Genomic DNA, 17,590 nt, shown 5'->3' with positions numbered 1-17,590 from the left:
AGAAGAATACAGCACCGCCGAGCTGTGGTTGGTTTGAATATTTCATTTGGGGGGGGGGGGGGATTCTGGTGCTATCAGGCTCCCAGTTCAGCTGAGCTCAAGTTTGAAGGACTGGTACACGTCCTCTTCCTCATGTTGCACTGTGCTGACTAAAAGCATTATCCTAAAAAGGTTCCCAGTCCCCATTTCCGTCCCTCATTTTCAGTAACTGTCTTTCCATATATTTACAGTCTCCAGTAGCTGATTTCACCCTGTTATATGTGTCAGCATATTCTGATTTCTCTGAGTAAATATGGTGAGCGATTCTCTGGGCAAAGTAGCAAATGCACAGGGCCCCCGAGACCCACCTTTCCACACACATACATTTTGGGTCTATGTTTTGTACCAGCTACTTTTCCATTGTAACTCTACCTGCTAAAGTCACCATGGTTTGACATGCTGATGACTCATTAAGCTGCCATGACATCAAGTGGACACACAGAAAAAAGGAGAATATTGGGGAAATGCCATTGTGTACTTTTGTGTTTGTTATAGCATCATATACACATCCAAGTGGCAAGACCAAAGTTTTGGAAATACTTTTTGGAGTTACTATTCATTCATTTGGCCCAATAGAAAACCAAAATGGAAAGTCAAGATGATTGTGTGCAGTGGAAAAGGGGCTTTAATAAGGAAAATACAGGTACTTTCCTTAAAGTGTCAGAGGTTAGTGAAATATAGTGAATATAGAGAAACAAACCTGTTCATAACTTAACAGATGTGACCTTAAATATCAATGGCACATTTTATGATATACATAGTGCTAAATATAACGACAAAGCTCTAACGTGCAACAGGTAGCAGCCGGGGAAAATCAGGGGGAAAAGAACAGAGTGAGCTGGCATTCTACCATAATGTTTGCATTACCCCCAGGCTACAGCTGGTACCCACCCCCACAAAACGCGTCACATCTGCAGTGTAGTCAACCACTGCCCATGCAATCATTGCTTGGCAAGAAAAATATATCACATGTGCACAGAGATATTTATATAGCGTGCATGAGAGCTGGAGGGTTTTGCATTGACATTACTTTGCATTGACATTACACACACGTAGCTGCTTTATAAGAACACGCATGCATACATGATGCACTGCATGTGCACTTTTGTCCTTTACTGGTGAAAATAAAATGCCTCTTGAGCCTGGCAGACAGCACGGCTGACTTTCAAGAAATTCCGCAAGCGAGTGCTTTCTGGAACTAAACGGGTGCAGCAAATCCTCTTAAAATCCTTTTAGACACCGTGGCAGCAGGGAGAAAGAGAAAAAGTTTCTCCCAGGCAAACATGTGCAGGTTTGTTAGGTTGATGTTGTGCTCACTGGAAGGACACTTGCACCAGTTTATTTCTCCAAGGGTTTAGAAGACTGTTAATACAACACACACCCTGCAGGATGCACCGAAGCCCGATGTGGTGACAAAAAGGCTTCAGGGAAAGACTTTTGGAGAAAGCATCTTTGGATGTCAACAGCTCCATTTTTCAATTTCAAGACTTTGAGACTATGGTGATTCACACACTATTTTGTGTTGTATGAGAGCAGCGCAGAGAAAATAATAGGTTTCAGGTTTTATTTCCCAGTACATCAATGACCCGGACAGCTTGGATTGATGGGATGGTTTTTCTCTAGATAAAGAGCTAAAATCAGTATGACTATCTACTCGAAGGAAATTTCACTTTAGATGAAATTCTGCAGCTGAAATGAAGTTTTAAAATGCTGTCAACAAGTGTCAGCCAATTCAGCCACCGTGTCTTAAGGCTCTCTCAATTTCCTCGAGTTTCTCAAACTAGTTTCTTTGCTCTGATTGCAATTTGCATGTTTGGGTAAATGAGCATGGGATTGGGCTCAGTGGTTTGTTTGTTGATTTGCTCTTTGCTTTTCTAGCTCCTTTGGGCAACAGATTGAATTAATGTTTGTAGACACTGTGATGCCACACATGAGGAAACAGAAGATTTTTGCAAAATTACAGAACTCTTCCAATTATAGCGCTATAAACACATAAGACTGTGGAAAAAAACTAATTTTAGGTCGGGATGCAGATTTTTCTCGTGTCAGATGTACAACAATAATAATTAGCTTCATTTACGTGCTTTTCTATTTAAATAGACCAGCGCACAGATATTGTTTACACAAGACCCAGGCCTTGGAGAACACACATAACAGCATCCAAACACAAATCTGTGATATTAATTTTCACTCCATCCACTTTTCTCTGACAGGGTAAATGGCAGCTTTCTTACAGATATCCTTAACAGCTCTGCTACCATCCCTTCTTCTATCCACACTCCTTTTAGCTAATATCTCCTTTTCTGCTTAATTACTTGTTGGAAGGTGTTTGGCTTTTTGCTGCATGCCTGCTGTTTTGGTCATTACAGGCCCCTGTAGGAAGTGAAGTGCCTGCCAAAGAAGCTCAGCAGAAGGCAGGCGTTGGAGATGTGTCTGTACTCACCTGGGGTAAATGAGGACAACTCTTCCTGCTGGCTTTAAGGCCTGTCCTCCTCTCGGGGGCTGTCCTGATGTTGAAGAGGGCCTGAAGAGCACACTGGGCTGCCTGGATCTTTGCCAGCTTTTTGCTGCGACCGCAGCCTTCGAATATCCGTCCATCGACACGCACTGCCATTACAAAGCTGCGAAGCTGTCGGCCTTCAGCTCGCTCTGAAAGGCAAGCGTAGCGAAGGCCTGGCCGGAGCTCATTCAGCAGTGCCACGGGACTTTTGGGGGCCTCGGGCTGTGGAACTATTCCTCCCAGCCTCTGCTGAGCCTGCACCATCAGGTCCAAGGTGTGCCGAAGCAACCGTCCATGTCTCAGTAGCTTGCTCGATATGAGTTCGCTTTCAGCTGCTGAACTGCAGAGTGAAAGGCCATCGGAGCACGGTGAAGACTCAAATTCCTTAAAGAGCGTGTCGGGGAAGTCCGCCTGGTCTGAAGTGAAGTCGTCCGATGGGTCGGACATGTTTCCCATGGCTAGGTGGGCCTGAGGAGCGTTGGGAAACTGGATAAAGGACTTGAGGGCCAGTTCAGCAGCCCTCAGCTTAGCTTTTTTCTTTGTGGGACCTGTCCCCTCGAAGGTCAGCCCATTTACCTCCACAGCAATGGAGAAGACAGGAGCATGCACTGGCCCAGTCTGAGACACCATGCGGTACTGCAGGCCTGGTCGGAGCTCATTAAGCTGCACCAAAGCATTCTTTGGAGCCTCAGACCAGGATAGTTTCTTATAAATCAAGCGAAGCTGACACAAGTGGCCGTTGTTGTCCTCCTCCAGTGGCCTTTTCCTCTTCAGACCAGAGCTCCCGCTTCTTGTAGAGTCGGAGCAGAAAAGTGACTGACACTCTGCGGATCCTGTGGTGCGATCCTCTAAGTTCCCAATGTTTCGGTTTTCCTTCACCTCTGCGCTGCTGGTACCTGGAGTGAAAGCAGTAACAGAAACAAGGTAATTCAAAAGGATAAAAATCACTCACCACACAGAAAGAAAGAAAAAAAACATTCATTACTGTGTGACATTCACATTGATCCTGGCAGAACAAAATGAATCAAGGAAAATCTCTCAAGGCAGATTGAGCCACTTGATACACAATGAAATGGTAATGAACAAATGTACAATCATCTCCTGAGCCAAGCCCACTTCTTACCGCAGGACTCTATCATATGTAAGTGTTTTAAAATCCAAATCCCCTAAAACTGGTGATGTTATCTGCCAAATCATTCTGTAATCTGCCTCCAAATTGGTTCTGAATCTGTGTCGTAAGTGGGAAACATTGGTCCCTGTGGCCAATGCAAAGCATAAATCCTATTTGTAATGGGGGTGGGGGCAGCTTCAAGTGGCAGACATTCTGAGAAAGGATGAGAGAAATGTCTGTAGCCCGCTTTATTTCACACCTCTATCCTCTGTGAGAGCAAAGTCTGAACAGCTGTGATACGCTCTTCAAACCTAGTTACGGGGAAGTGGTGGCGTATTGCATTTCTGATGGGAAATGAACAGAAATAGGGTGTTCGGATCCTGCCACGAGAATGTTAATGGTGAAAAAGGAGGCGGGGATCAAATGGTGGTCTGAAGCAGACACACCGTAGTTTGAGATGATGAACAGTAAACGCAAGCTTGTGTCTTATTTATCACGAATACTCCAATTTAAAATGTAATGACTCCATTTTGTAATATAATACAGATTTTAACACACAAGCTGACACCCGTGCATAATCAAATAGCTCATTTCCCAAATAATTAATTATGTGGGTGACAGAGAGATCATTTACACATTAGGCCTGCCACCGAGGGAGTTAGCGCAGCGTGCTGGCAGGAGAAAAGCAACAGAAGCTTACTTAAACTGTCCTCATCCTCTGTGCTGCTGGTCCCAGGGCTTATGTACTTGAAGGGAGCGATCAATGCCGACAGCATACTGACTTTCTCTGAAGGAGAGACAAGAGACACAGCGAGTCAACACGAGGGCATGTTTTGATAGTTTTATTGATTGATGCTGCAGAGCAACGTCAACCCAACACAGGAACACAAGCATATGTGAGTAGGAATATGGTCACGGGACGCAGCGCATACATGCACACACGGGGACACACAACACATACCTATACACTCACACGCGTACACACGTATGGAAGTTTTGAAATATTTTTAAGAAAGATCTAAGAAATTGAATAAAATATAAAACAAACTCAACCTCACGTGAAAACATTTTTGTATTGTGTCCTTATATCAATTTCACAGCATTGAGCTTCCAGTCGTGCTCCTGGAAATATTTCTATTCTGTCTATGACTAAGATGAGAATACGGTGAGTCATGTTATACTGTCAGGTGTTAGAAAAGAGAATAAACAATAAAGATGCTAAGGCAGCTACGGAAATGTGTAATTTGCTCTGATGAAATAGTGCAATCAAATCAATCGTATTAATCAGATTGGGGTGTTATGATTTCAGGATTAATGTGTTGTCTTTCACGAAGAAGCCAGACGCTTCATCTGTTGATGACTTGTACAACAGACACAACAAGCCATTATCTTAATTTGCTCCTTTTAGAATTAGGAATTAGAGAAATTGGTGAAAGCCACTAATTCTCTCACATTCTGTCACACAGTACATTACAGGCTACATAAGATTGAATTGTTTCAGACATGTGGTTCTTCCCAATGTTATTTATTATTTTTTTGGCTCATAATTAAATGGAAAAAAGAGGTTACAAGCCACCAAAGGGGCACAAGTGTATTGCAGGGGCCCTGCTGACCTACACAATGTGGCAGTTTTATTACCAACCAGTAAGAGCTGATTGACAGAAAATTAACTAGTTAAATACTGTAGCATCAGTCGAATTATTAACTTTTTTAAAAACACTCAAAATGTAAGCTATGCTATTGAAGCTATGCAGTTTTTTTCCCTTTGAAAAAGAGCCTATGTTTGAGTGACTTTATATCTATTATGAGGACTTTATTAACAGTATATTCCCCTGTGGCTTCTTCACAATAAGGTTCAGAGAAGAGTTTGAATAAAAACTGTAGCTGTAGCAAAATAAATAAAAATCAATCGAAATATTTTCATCAATTAATTACAAAAAGTGTCACATAGTGATACCTCCACCTTTTTTTTTGTTGTTGTCCATAGTACTTCCACTTGTACATTATGTCCATAGTACTTCCATCTATATATTAATTCCTTAGTACTTTCACACATACATTATGTCCACAGTACTGCCGATCTTACTGTAGACATTGTATTATGTGCACTGTTTACTGCACTTCTGGTTAGATATTTCGTTGCTTTGTACTTGCACATGTGTAATGACAATAAAGTTGAATGTAATTCATCTAATAATGAAAACAATCACTTGATGAGGATTTACAGTGGACAGAACGATAAACTGTTTTCTACTTTGTACAAGTAGACAGAATAAAAGACTTTAATACACACTAGAAAAAAATACTCCTATATCATAGGCGATGCTATACTTCAAGTGGAGTGAACTTCAAACGCATTTGTGAATAACCAGTATAGATGGGCAGTCACTTTGTTTGCATGGTTAGTAATACAGAGCAATTGTTTATATTTATATAAACAATATATTAAAAAAAAAAAAAAATATATATATATATATATATATATATATATATATATATATATATGGCAGCTCAAATCAGCATGGTGGCTGCGTTTGTCCCTTTATTGTAAAGATATGTCTACATAACTGTTTCAAGTGTTATCACACCGCTGAATGGTGTATGGAAGTAGAATAGTAGCCAAATTATTTGTATGTGTACAGGGAATTGTGCGTACTTAGACTTGTATGTCTCAGTCTGTGTGTCTGTACTCGGATTTGTGTGTGCGTACACAAATCTGTAACTGTAAATAATATTTGTGTGTATGTAAAATAATGTACACATGTATTTACTCAAAAAACCAACTGTAAATGACTAATAACCTGAGAAAACATTTCGGTTTTAAGTAAAAGTGCCGGAAAGCCTCACAATTTAGTTTTTTTATGGGTGGAATTTTGCTACTGTGACGCAGGAAGGTAGAGCGGTTGTCCACCAATCTCACAGTTGTTGGTTCAATTCCCTGCTCTTCTGGTCACATGTTGAAGTGTCCTTGAGCAAGACACTGAACCCCAACTTAGTTGCTCCCAGTGAGTGTTGGCCAGCTGCATAGCAGCTTCCCCAGCGGTGTGTGAATGTGTGTGTGATTGTGAGTGTGAATGCGTGAATAAGAAGCAGTGTAAAGCGCTTTGAGTGCCAATAGGTAGAAAAGCGCTATATAAGTGCAGACCATTTACTGTTGTTTTGCTCGACTTTGTCCTGCTCAGCCAAAAAGTGTTTCTAGTGTTTCTGTACTGTTACAGTAGCTACAGCAGGTAACGTTAGTCGATGCAGGCAGGTCAACAGCTACAGCTAGTGTAGCTAACTGCGAACAAACAGCGGGAACTTTACACTAAAAGTGCTGATCAGTGGCAACTGCACTTGTGCTTGAACAAATCTTTCAGAGGACAGGGGACACGTCTTGGAAGAACTACAAGCAGCAGTCCAGTTTCCACTGAACAGCACTTTGCGATAAGCATGACCTCGATGACCCACAGACCCTCAACGTTACTGGTTTTTTCAATATGATCGTCAGCTTGTTGTGCAGCTCACGGGGTTTTAACTCATATTATCATGTCCAGTGACTGTATCTGTGTTTAGTCAATCTGGTTATTGCAGCTTTTATGGCCGTTAACTCATCACTGAGTCTTTGCAAACATCTTGTTCAGCACAATTAACCTCACATCCAAAATGCTGTAATCAAAAAAACGACATATCTCAACACCAATAAAAGTGTCACTCAGACCTCACCGACTGAAAAATATTACCTTGTGACTTTATGACTCTGACATTTCCTTTTATTTGGCATAAACCATAACATTAACATTATAATGAAAGGAGGGGAAACTTGGTTACTGTGTGGACTGTACCACATTAGTTTCTCCACAGAAATCATCAAAAAGGCTGTAATTTGATTAAATTGCCTTCTAGCCATTGCTGCATAGAGTAACAGTACTGCAATACATAACTATACATATCCATTATATTTTCATAGTATTTGTATCTGATGTTAAAATTTCTGCATTCCAAAACTGGTTTACTGACTGTAGCTTCTCTATTCCACCTGGGTAACAGCCTTTTTACATATATGCACAAACATCTGAGCACGAGGCTTCATGATGAAAACACTTCTATGTAGTCGTAGGGTGACTAGACTTGTATTTTACAGTCCACGCCTCAGCATAAACAGTGAGCCTGGGAGCCCGTGCTGAGGGCAAGGAAAACCTTACAATAAAGACAAATCGCTTTACACACACACAAATCTTGCAGACGGCAGAACAGTAGCAAAATTCCACACACACATCCGAGTACAGACACACAGACGGAGACATACAAGTCTAAGTACGCACGCACAATTCCCTGTACACATACAAATAATTTGGCTAATATTCTACTTCCATAATGGTGAGTTATCAGTCAATGTCGCCGAAGACCTGATTTACCTACTGGTAGAGTTATCATGAGTGAGACGTGTAGGAAACTGGTGACTTCTAGTGTTCAGTTGAATAGCATTGAATATCATTAGTTGATAGTGACGTTTGTGTATTTTGGAGAATATCTTTCATTAAAAAAAAAAAACAATTCAATTCAAATAGCTAAAGTATTTATTCATAATTTGATACTTTTATGTTTTATGAGTATTAGTGTCATATTTCATGAACAAATTATTGATGGCCATTAAAACCAACCAAAATGAAAAAATGCACTTCCAAGTCTCAGATGAGGATTGTTTTTAAATCACCATGTAATCTTCATTTTATTGAATAGCTTCATAAAAGAATGGATCACTGTGCTGTTGAAGCCTCCACTTGCTCATGTGCTTGACATTTTGTCACTATGACTTATACTTTTTGTGTCGTTGCCCATTTTGCAAGGCAATGACTGCCCAGGTTTCATTTTACAAAATGCAACTCGCTCCACTATTTAAGAGTTCAGCTTTATTTCTTCTTCTCTACATTTCTCCCATCATCCTTATTTCTTAGGGTCTCAATTCTTTTCATCCCTTCTTTCTTCTTTCCTCCTTCACTCATACTCCTTTGTAAACCCATTGTCTTCCCCTTTTTGTTCTATCCCCTTGCTTTCATACTTCCTCTCTCTTTTCCATCCTACCATCCATCCTCTTCCCTCATTTTCAATTCAAATGAAACCAGACAATGTTCTTTTTTTTTTTTTTTTTGCTTCAGTTGGTACTTCTGGGATATTAGTGCTACAGTTAGCCTTTGGCTACTTCTACTCTCATTGCTTGTGCATCTGATGCTACTACTACTTCTACTAATACTTGCAAGACTGCATGAGTGATATTTTATTCAAGGTGTCTTTACTCATTTCAGTTAAAAACTTCAAACACACACACACACAAAAAAAACCATCTGTCCCTACTTTGTGAGTTTTTTGAAAAAAAAGGTCCTCTGATTTAAAACCTTACAGGAAGTTATTTTTTGTAGAAATGTCCTTCTTTTCAGCTCCTCTTCTCTTTGTTTCACTCCTGCAGTTTCTTGATTGACCATGTCTCCTTTCTTTATTTTTACTAGGAAAGTGTTTGTTACTGAGACACTGTTTATTTCACAACACCGTCAATGCTACAATTGCTGTAAGAGATTTAGAACCTAGAATATTTCAGATATTTGAGCAACATGATATTGTGAGGATGCTGTGAAACATGCCAGAAATTCACAATAAAAGTAACAGTGAAGCCGAAACACCTTAAAAAACCTTGTCTTATTTTTTCTTATTTTTTTTCTTTTTACTGTTTTTTTCCTTCAAATCAATGTGCGATACACGTTCTGCTGTAGCGACCCCTGAAGGGACAAGCCGAAAGCCATTGATTCTTTTTTAATGTCATTTTTTTCAACTGTTTTCTTTCTTCATTTGTTTCATGTTTATCTTCACTTTTTATTATATGACTGTAAATTTTTTCTTGTTGCTTTGTTTCTCTTTTCTTTCTTTCTTCTCTCTTCTTTTGTCCTTGTGTTCTTATGCTTGTGTCATCCTGTTCTACTGTCATTCAACTTTTTCCATTTTAACTCCAATTTTACAATTTTACAATGCACAAATTCCTTAATGCTCACCAATTTATAAATGATCAATGTCCTTTCACCAGCATATCAGCTCTCACACATAATTTCTTTTCTAGATTTAAAATGTTTTCCATTTCATTCAAACACAGCAAACGCTTATAGAATATAAGACCAAAAACATAAGCGCATGTATTGTTTATTTCTTTGTTTGATGTCTCTTTATTTAGGCACTTTAAACCTTCCAAACGCTCAGCTTCCTCTCTTTATCGGTGCAAACTTGTCAACATCAGCTCTCTCCTGTTTCTCCCTGGGGCCTGTTGCTGTCCAGGTGTGCGTGTTGTTTACAGTATAAAGCCCTATTAGGGCCATCGCTTGGTCTACTGCTCTCCACGCAGTGCTGAGCAGAATTGACAGACCAGTCCGGCTCCTTAATTACACCCCTCTCTCTTCTCAACATCGCTTAATGGTCAATAAAGGAGAAAAGCAAAGGAGAAGCAACAAGAAGGAAGTGGGCAGAAGTAGGGAGGGTGATGAGGAAGAGGTAGAAAAAGAGGTCAAATGAGTTTGTCTAGGGGTGTGGAACATTTTAAGAGGGAGCCTGAGGTTAAGAGTCCCGTCAAACTCCACCATGGTCCTGGTTGGGTATTCAGGACTCCGGCAGCAACATTTGCACGGGGCTAAATGCTGGATAAACGAGGGGCCACATTACAGTGCAATAAACATGTTTTGATAAGAGCGCAAGGTTGTGAATGAGCTCAGCCCCCAGTGCTCTCTCTCTGTTCACAGCTCAACAGCTCTACAGGGGCTCAATGAGTCTGTCTGACACACATGGATACACTCTAAACACTGAGACTGGAGCTGTGCAAGTCCTCATGGGCCAACATCACAATACACGCATTTGCATTCTGACCTAATTACGAACCAAAGCCCAACACAAGCAGCAATTTGGCCCTAAATGGCTCCCTCGGCCAACAAGGTCATTATCCAGAGCACTTTCAAATCAGTCTATATTGTTTTTAAAGCCCCTCAAGCCCTATTTACAGTAAAAACATGGCTGTCTCGTGTGTTTACAAAAATGGCAAAATTAGGGGTGTTAAAAGGGTTTAGCTGGCTGGTAAGAGCATAACTTTGCTTATTTTTGCATTTGCACACAAAATGCACCCAGTTCTTTTGTTGCATGAAAGACGCATTTCTACATCAACAACGGAATTACATAGCTGTGTTAGGCCAGAAATGAACGTGAAGAAGAGCTACTGTTCAACACCTCTAACGTACAAATAACAATCAGGAGTTTTGCATGGAAGTCAATACCCCCCAAGTGAAATGGCCCAATGGGAAACCAGGACAGAGAGTGAGCTGATGCACACAGTATGTACAATTCTATAATTTGTAGAATGAGCCTACAAGTTGTAATACAGAAGCACTATGATTGACACTTAACTGATCTGCTTCGTAGCAAAGGAAAACACAATCATGGACCATAATAAGTTTCCTAAAATTGATGTCCGATTTACAACTGTCACATCAGAGAGTTCAACTCCAGAGTGTGCAGTTTAGGCAAGAAAAGCACTTTAGTTAAGGTTAAAGAAATACAATTAAAATTAAAGACATATTTTGGTGGGAAAACATAAACATTGTTGTCACCATTTAATATTAAGTTTGGTTGCTATGACCAGAGATTGTTAGTCATTCTATAATTAAAAAGCTTCAGGTGTTAATTTGTCATCTTTTTATGTTGCGTTTATACCTTTAACTCTTTATCTAATTATTACTGTGCTAAATGACCTTCAAGCATGTGTCACTATTGATCAACTATGGCTGACATCCTTTATATTCACATAACACATTCTACGCAGTATTTTTCACTCCTGAGTTGTATCAGACCCTTTTATTCAGATGATAAATGTTAATGAAGTTCACAGGCACAACAAAGTTTCTCACTAAAGAGCACTTCCTGTCTGTGTCATTTCAACCCTGCAAAACAAATCTTCACATTTTAAATGTCTCAGGAAGTAGCTATTTAGTGGAAAATATCATGTTTTCAGCATCTCCGATGCTGAATAGACTGTGCAGTGTTAGGCAGTGCAGTTGGAGGTCAACCTCAAAAAGCCACCTCTGATTATTTGTTTGTTGTGGTTTATGATAGTCACATATATAACATCCGGTATGAAGCGAGTCTTTATATATAATATATTATAAAAAAATATATTATATTATATATAAATTACTTATATAACATTAATAATAATAACAACAACAATAATATTAATGAGAGATGAGTGTTATGTCGGTTCAACATGGCGCCTGAGGAGGGTTAGCTAGCTAACTCCCTCAGTCCTCGTTGCATCGACGGAGCAGGTCTTCTCCTGATAAACCCTATGAATTTGTAATTTGAAATTCCCAGTACATCAGAAAAATCCGGACTCTTTCAGATTATCTAGCACAAAATCTAAAATTAATACCTGAGTTTGCTTGTACACATCTTTGAATGTTTCTCTTTGCGATTAACTCATTAACACGTTAACATACCCTCATTTTCTTCTTAACACATTCTCAGAGCACGTCCAGCATCTACTTCCGTTAACAAGATAAAAACCTACGTTCACCTTAAAAAGATATCACATACAGATGAACTTCTAAAAAAACAAATTTTAAAACATTTTAACCAATGAATTTAACATTTTAAATGTTTTACAGCAGACAATAAGACAGTTTTACCTATTTATGTTTGTAAATGTTTATTTATTTATTATTTATTAATTATTTTTCTACCACAATTCATTTACAAACCACTTATTACTATATTTATTTATTAATTTATTTGCAAAAATGTTTCACAAATATTTCCCATTATAAGAAAAATAAGCTGTTTTTTTTTATTCTTATTTGTCCAAAGTGATTTCAGTAGAGCTCCAGATTAAAATTAAAAGTCTAAATTTATGCAGACACTTCACTGTAAGAAATGTCTGTAAAATTAACAGCAAATTGCTGTAAAATCATGACATCAAAAAATGTAGAATAGAAAAACACCAATGCAATGTTTAACTTACAGTATAATTTAGTAAAGTGGTGAATCAAACACAGCCGTTAATTCTAAAGTACATATATGCTAAAATAGTCTTTTTTATTTTATAATTCACAGAATATTGTACCTTAAACACATAAAAACTGTAATATAAAAACCAATACAATAAAATTAAAACTACAACAATAAGGAGTTAATATAAAAATTGTTGTTCTTTTTTTAAAGAAAGATTTACATTTTACTAAATCATGTGATATTTACAGAGAAAGATCTGAAAAAATTACAGTGGGATTATGTCAATAGATTGCATCACATATCCTTTGAGGTATATTATGCTTCCTAAAAAACAAAACTCATAAGTAATTGTAAATACATTTTGAAACATTTGAGGGTTATGTTGGCCACAATGGGCTGCACTGCGGTGGAGTGGTTGGTGCTGCCACCCTAACAGCTAGAAGGTTATCGCACAGTAGACTTCAATGATAGGAAACCTGAAAGCTCCTTCATACAGGACCCTCAGTGTTCGTAAATGCACATCTCACAGACCTAAATTTCCTCTCAGAGTGTGTTAGGCAGAGGTTAAACTGTCAGGAAGGCTAGCGTGTCATTTTAAATGTGTCACTTTGTGTACAACACCTGTAATATCCTCCCAGTGACCTTATGTGACATTAGAACTACATCAAGGTGAATCTACAGTCGTCTCTGCTAGAGCCTCACTTCAAAGCTGAGAGGATGAATCCTGCCTAGTGTAAAGTTCATCAAACCACCAAGCACCACACAGTTACCTTACATGCCCTTCACGGTATCTGTCATCCATCCCCCTCTCATTCACCAGCGGGCTAGATGAATGAGACAGTGCATGCCAATGGTCTCAGCTCACTACTTCCACCCCTCCAAACACACACACACACACACACACACACCAGGACACAGTGAAAGGAGACGACTCATTTGTTTCCACCACACAAAGGCAGGGAGGCAGAGGGGAGCCAGGTTAGATAGGGAGAACCTTGGCAGATGGCCATACACTCCTGATAGTGACAACACTGGTCATTCACAATGAGCCGGAGAAGAGGCTCGTTCTCTCTCTCTCTCTCTCTCTCTCTCTCTCTCACTTGCTCTCTCCTTTTCCTTCCTGAATCAGTTCTGAGGAGAGGGTAATGAGCCCAATCAGATTTCCCCATGGCTCAGCATAACGAATGGGTCAGATGAGCGACAGGAGACACTATTGAAACAGGCGCTGGGGGAAATCATTGACTCCTGCTCTCTCTCTCTCTCTCTCTCTCTCTCTCTCTCTCCGTTCACCACCTGCCTCTCTCTCTTCTGTCTCTATCGTTGTCTCACTGTCTTCCTGCAACCTCACATTGAAAGCCACTGAGCCACTAAATGAGATGGTGCATTGTTATTCCTGTCACTCCTCTCATCTGATCTTTCAGGGGAAAAAAAGCTACATAAAAATAGACATTATGTTAAGTGTCCTCTCCACCTTTTGTCTGTGTACTTGTGGGCATATAAATGTAAAGCGTACAGTAAGAAACCCATGACTGCTGTCATTCTTTCTTAGAACTGGGGAGCACTGAAGCCGCAGGACACTGATGACGAGGTTCCTTTACTGTAAATTATAAGTAATAAAAAGGAGAAATGATCCAAATGCAGAGTTGATGGCTGCATAACAAACAGAGTAAAATCCACAATCTACTTGGAGCTGGAGGTCTTTACAGGTTTATATCATCAGGGACCAGAGTCAAATGGGTCCAAACGTGGTTGGATAGATTGTCTGGTCTATATACTATGTGACAATAACCCTTTATATACAGACCTCAAAGATTTGTATTTAAGTGGACCCTTCTTTGGCAGCTTTTGTAACAAATAGTTTTGATATATATTTATTGAAGAAATACATTTCTATTGGTCATCCATTCCTAATGACATTGGCATAGATGGAAATGTGTGCAGTACATAAACATTCTCTCATCATATTTGTTTTCTCCGGACGTTATTATGTTGCTGCTCTCTTCCCCCGCAGCTGCTTGTTAAATGATGAAATTAGGTGATAGTTATTGCTATCGCACCTTCACTGTCATGTCATTCACTTCCTTATCTGTTACACTTCCCTCATTTAATCACGGCTCTCTCACTCTCACATGTTATATTACACTTTGTTTGCATTCCACATTGCTTCCCACCTTCCATGTTATACAGCATAATTACTGGCTGCCAGTGCAATATGAGCATTTTCCTAATTAATGTGAATGATAAGTTGCAAATACACTGACAAGAAAGAATTCAAACTGTTGCCAGAAATGGCATCACAGTGGCTCACTAATTGGTCACACAATGTATGTCATGTAGCGGGACTTGTTTTTTGTTGTTTACTGTGTCCAAAACGCCGACGGTTGCGTTATGGTAACTTCAGTCGCTACGTCTCACACCACAGTAACACCTTTATACAGGTTTGCCCCCTGCTCATACAACTCACACGCTTTGTCGTATTTTTCAGGACAGTCTCCTGACAAGATATCTGACCTCGCTAGACTAGTTGTTCGTTTTTTTTAATGCTTGTGCTTAGACCCTGGCGCCATTTGGTTAAGGTTAGAGAGAGCCTGTGGTCTCATTGTAACAATCAATTTAACAACGGCACGATCTTCCTCTAACCTTAACCAAAGTGCTTTTGTTATCTAAACTTAACCACACTCTAAAGGCTCAGGTACCCAGCCGAACTGGGCCGATTGTGGCTGAGTGTTGGCACACGTTGGTTGTGTTCTGGCCAGGTGAACCTGGCCCAATTCAGGGTGTGCCAGATCCGGGCCATTACAAGGCCATACCGTTTTGGCAACCTGGGGCCAAACGTTGATTTTTTTCATGTTGCCTACCACAATATCAGCTAAATCACAGCACTATTGATTTTAGATTTCTGTAACTATTTAAATTGGTTAAAATCTTATTTCAGTGTACATTTGCATCTTGTGTTCGATCTTAAAATTTCCACAATCTCTCATTTCAGGTGAACAAGAGACTTGGTCATTTTATTTTCATGTGCTGCTGTCTGACCCCTGTTTAACATGATGTTATGAAGCATTAATAACGTTGATCTGTGATACAGAAGAAGCAGTAATTATCATATTGATACAACATACATCAGATTCCCAGGCCCAGGCAGCAGAAACAACTTTGGTGCTATGTTCAATCTTAAGTTGAACAGTGGATCTCCATTGTATGAATCTGGGGGGGGGGGGGGGGGGGAGGAGGGGGGGGCAGTGCAAGTCTCCTATTAAACCAAAGTAAAAAGGGTTTTACTTGATTATAAACGCTTGGATTGCAAATAAGCACATAAAGTAGTGCAATAACCTCTTCCGGCCATGAGAGAGCACATTTATGAAATATCAGACAGTTTGTGTCATGGATCGGACAGTGGACTCTACTCACCTTCACCTATTGGCCTTCACTGCACCAATGTACCCACTCACAGACCCTTCCCTTTTTCAATTCTTATACCTTCACTCCCCCTCTCTGCCCCTCCTTCTCTTTCTCTTCCTCTATTCCCATCAATCGCTGCCATTATTCTTATTTCCCCCCTCAACCTGTTTTCAACAGCCCTGCTTCCTGTTTCCTAGCTTTTATTTTGTTATCCATCTGTTCCACTTCCTGTCTAGTCATTTCATGTACTTCGTCACTCTTTGCATTCCCTATGTTCCTGGACACTGTGTTTTCCAGTTGGGACTCTGGCCTGCTCTGCTCTAACTAACTTCTCTTTGTGGATTCTCAATTTTTGGTCTGAGCTTTTTTCTTTGTTTATCTCCATCTGTTGGTCTCTAATAAATACTGGGTTATTTGGTCATTCAAGGTTTGGTTATATGTTCATCCTTATCTTTTGACATCTGTTTTATGCTAGTTTTTATCTGTTTACCCTTGTTTTATATTATCTGTATATATCTGTTTATATTCTATTATTCCTGCCTAACACTTCGTATCCGTCTCTACTCCTTGCACATTTTTTGGTTAACTGTCTGTTGTCATTTCTGCTTCGGCCCTTGTTTGTGTGCATCTGTTATTCTATCATTGTAATCTGACCCTGGTAGTTTTTTTTATGCCCCTTTTGGTTTATTATTACTGGTCCAGATTGGTGGTTTTGCCCACACTCTTCGCTTTTGTTAATATTTGACCGGCAGTTTCCTGGTCTTTCCTCTGTTCCCCCTTTTCTCAGTGCTATTGCAATTCATTTTTCTTATTCACGTAGCCTTCTCAGTTTCTTCCCCACGTTTTAATTTTGGCTTAGTGCTTAGCCCCAGTTTTAGCACTTATGTCCTTATTAATTGATTTTCTGTAGTGTGTTCTGTCCGTCCTCCATTTGTCAGTGATTTTCTGTACCTTACCACATTATTACACTAAATCCCTTTCTCCTCACAACAGTTTGTAGATTTAAAATTGCATGTCCGATCAAAAAGCATCCAAATCATCAACAACACAAACCCTGCTGAGGGATAATATGATCATTATCTTCTGACTATTTAAACGCATGTGATTTCTTAGAGTCTCTGACATTGGGTCAACATGTCTCCTGGGGAAACCTGTACACCAACCACCTTTAGTTATAATTACTGACAGGATATGGGTTGTGGTAACTTCCACCTGTCAACACCAATGTGTCAGGGATTTTGTGCAGGAAGGATGTGTTGAATCCACTGTTAGGCTGCACTTTCCAATGTCAAGCTACAGTACAGCAGGAAAAAACACTAGAATGATCCCTTTGTAGAGGGCAGAGGGAGAAGAGGAGAAGTCTTAGAACAGACTGACGGTTATTTTGCGTGTGATTAGTGGCACAGGAGAGGACAAAGTAGTCAGGCCATCTACGATACATGTGCTCCCCTACAGTAGCTATGAAGGCCAAGGACAGAGAGGCTTTACCGTAGACACCGACTCCGCATGTTGTATTATTGTCAAAG

General features: G+C 39.8%; 1 protein-coding gene across 1 annotated transcript in view; it reads right to left on the bottom strand.

Moving 5' to 3' along the window:
- Window positions 1–17,590, bottom strand: part of adarb2 (adenosine deaminase RNA specific B2 (inactive)) — a 210,144-nt gene that overhangs the window by 67,585 nt on the left and 124,969 nt on the right. The window contains exons 2-3 of the mRNA XM_067486745.1: window positions 4,351–4,437; window positions 2,483–3,435 (exon numbers count right to left, since the gene is read on the bottom strand). Of these exons, the coding sequence (XP_067342846.1) occupies window positions 2,483–3,435; window positions 4,351–4,437 (1,040 nt within the window). The remainder of the gene's footprint in view (window positions 1–2,482; window positions 3,436–4,350; window positions 4,438–17,590) is intronic.

Source organism: Channa argus, chromosome 19, assembly GCF_033026475.1.
Source record: "Channa argus isolate prfri chromosome 19, Channa argus male v1.0, whole genome shotgun sequence".
In the NCBI taxonomy this organism is placed as follows: Eukaryota; Metazoa; Chordata; class Actinopteri; order Anabantiformes; family Channidae; genus Channa; species Channa argus.
Note: the sequence above shows the minus strand (reverse complement) of the source record. Positions and strands in the feature narration are given on the sequence as shown.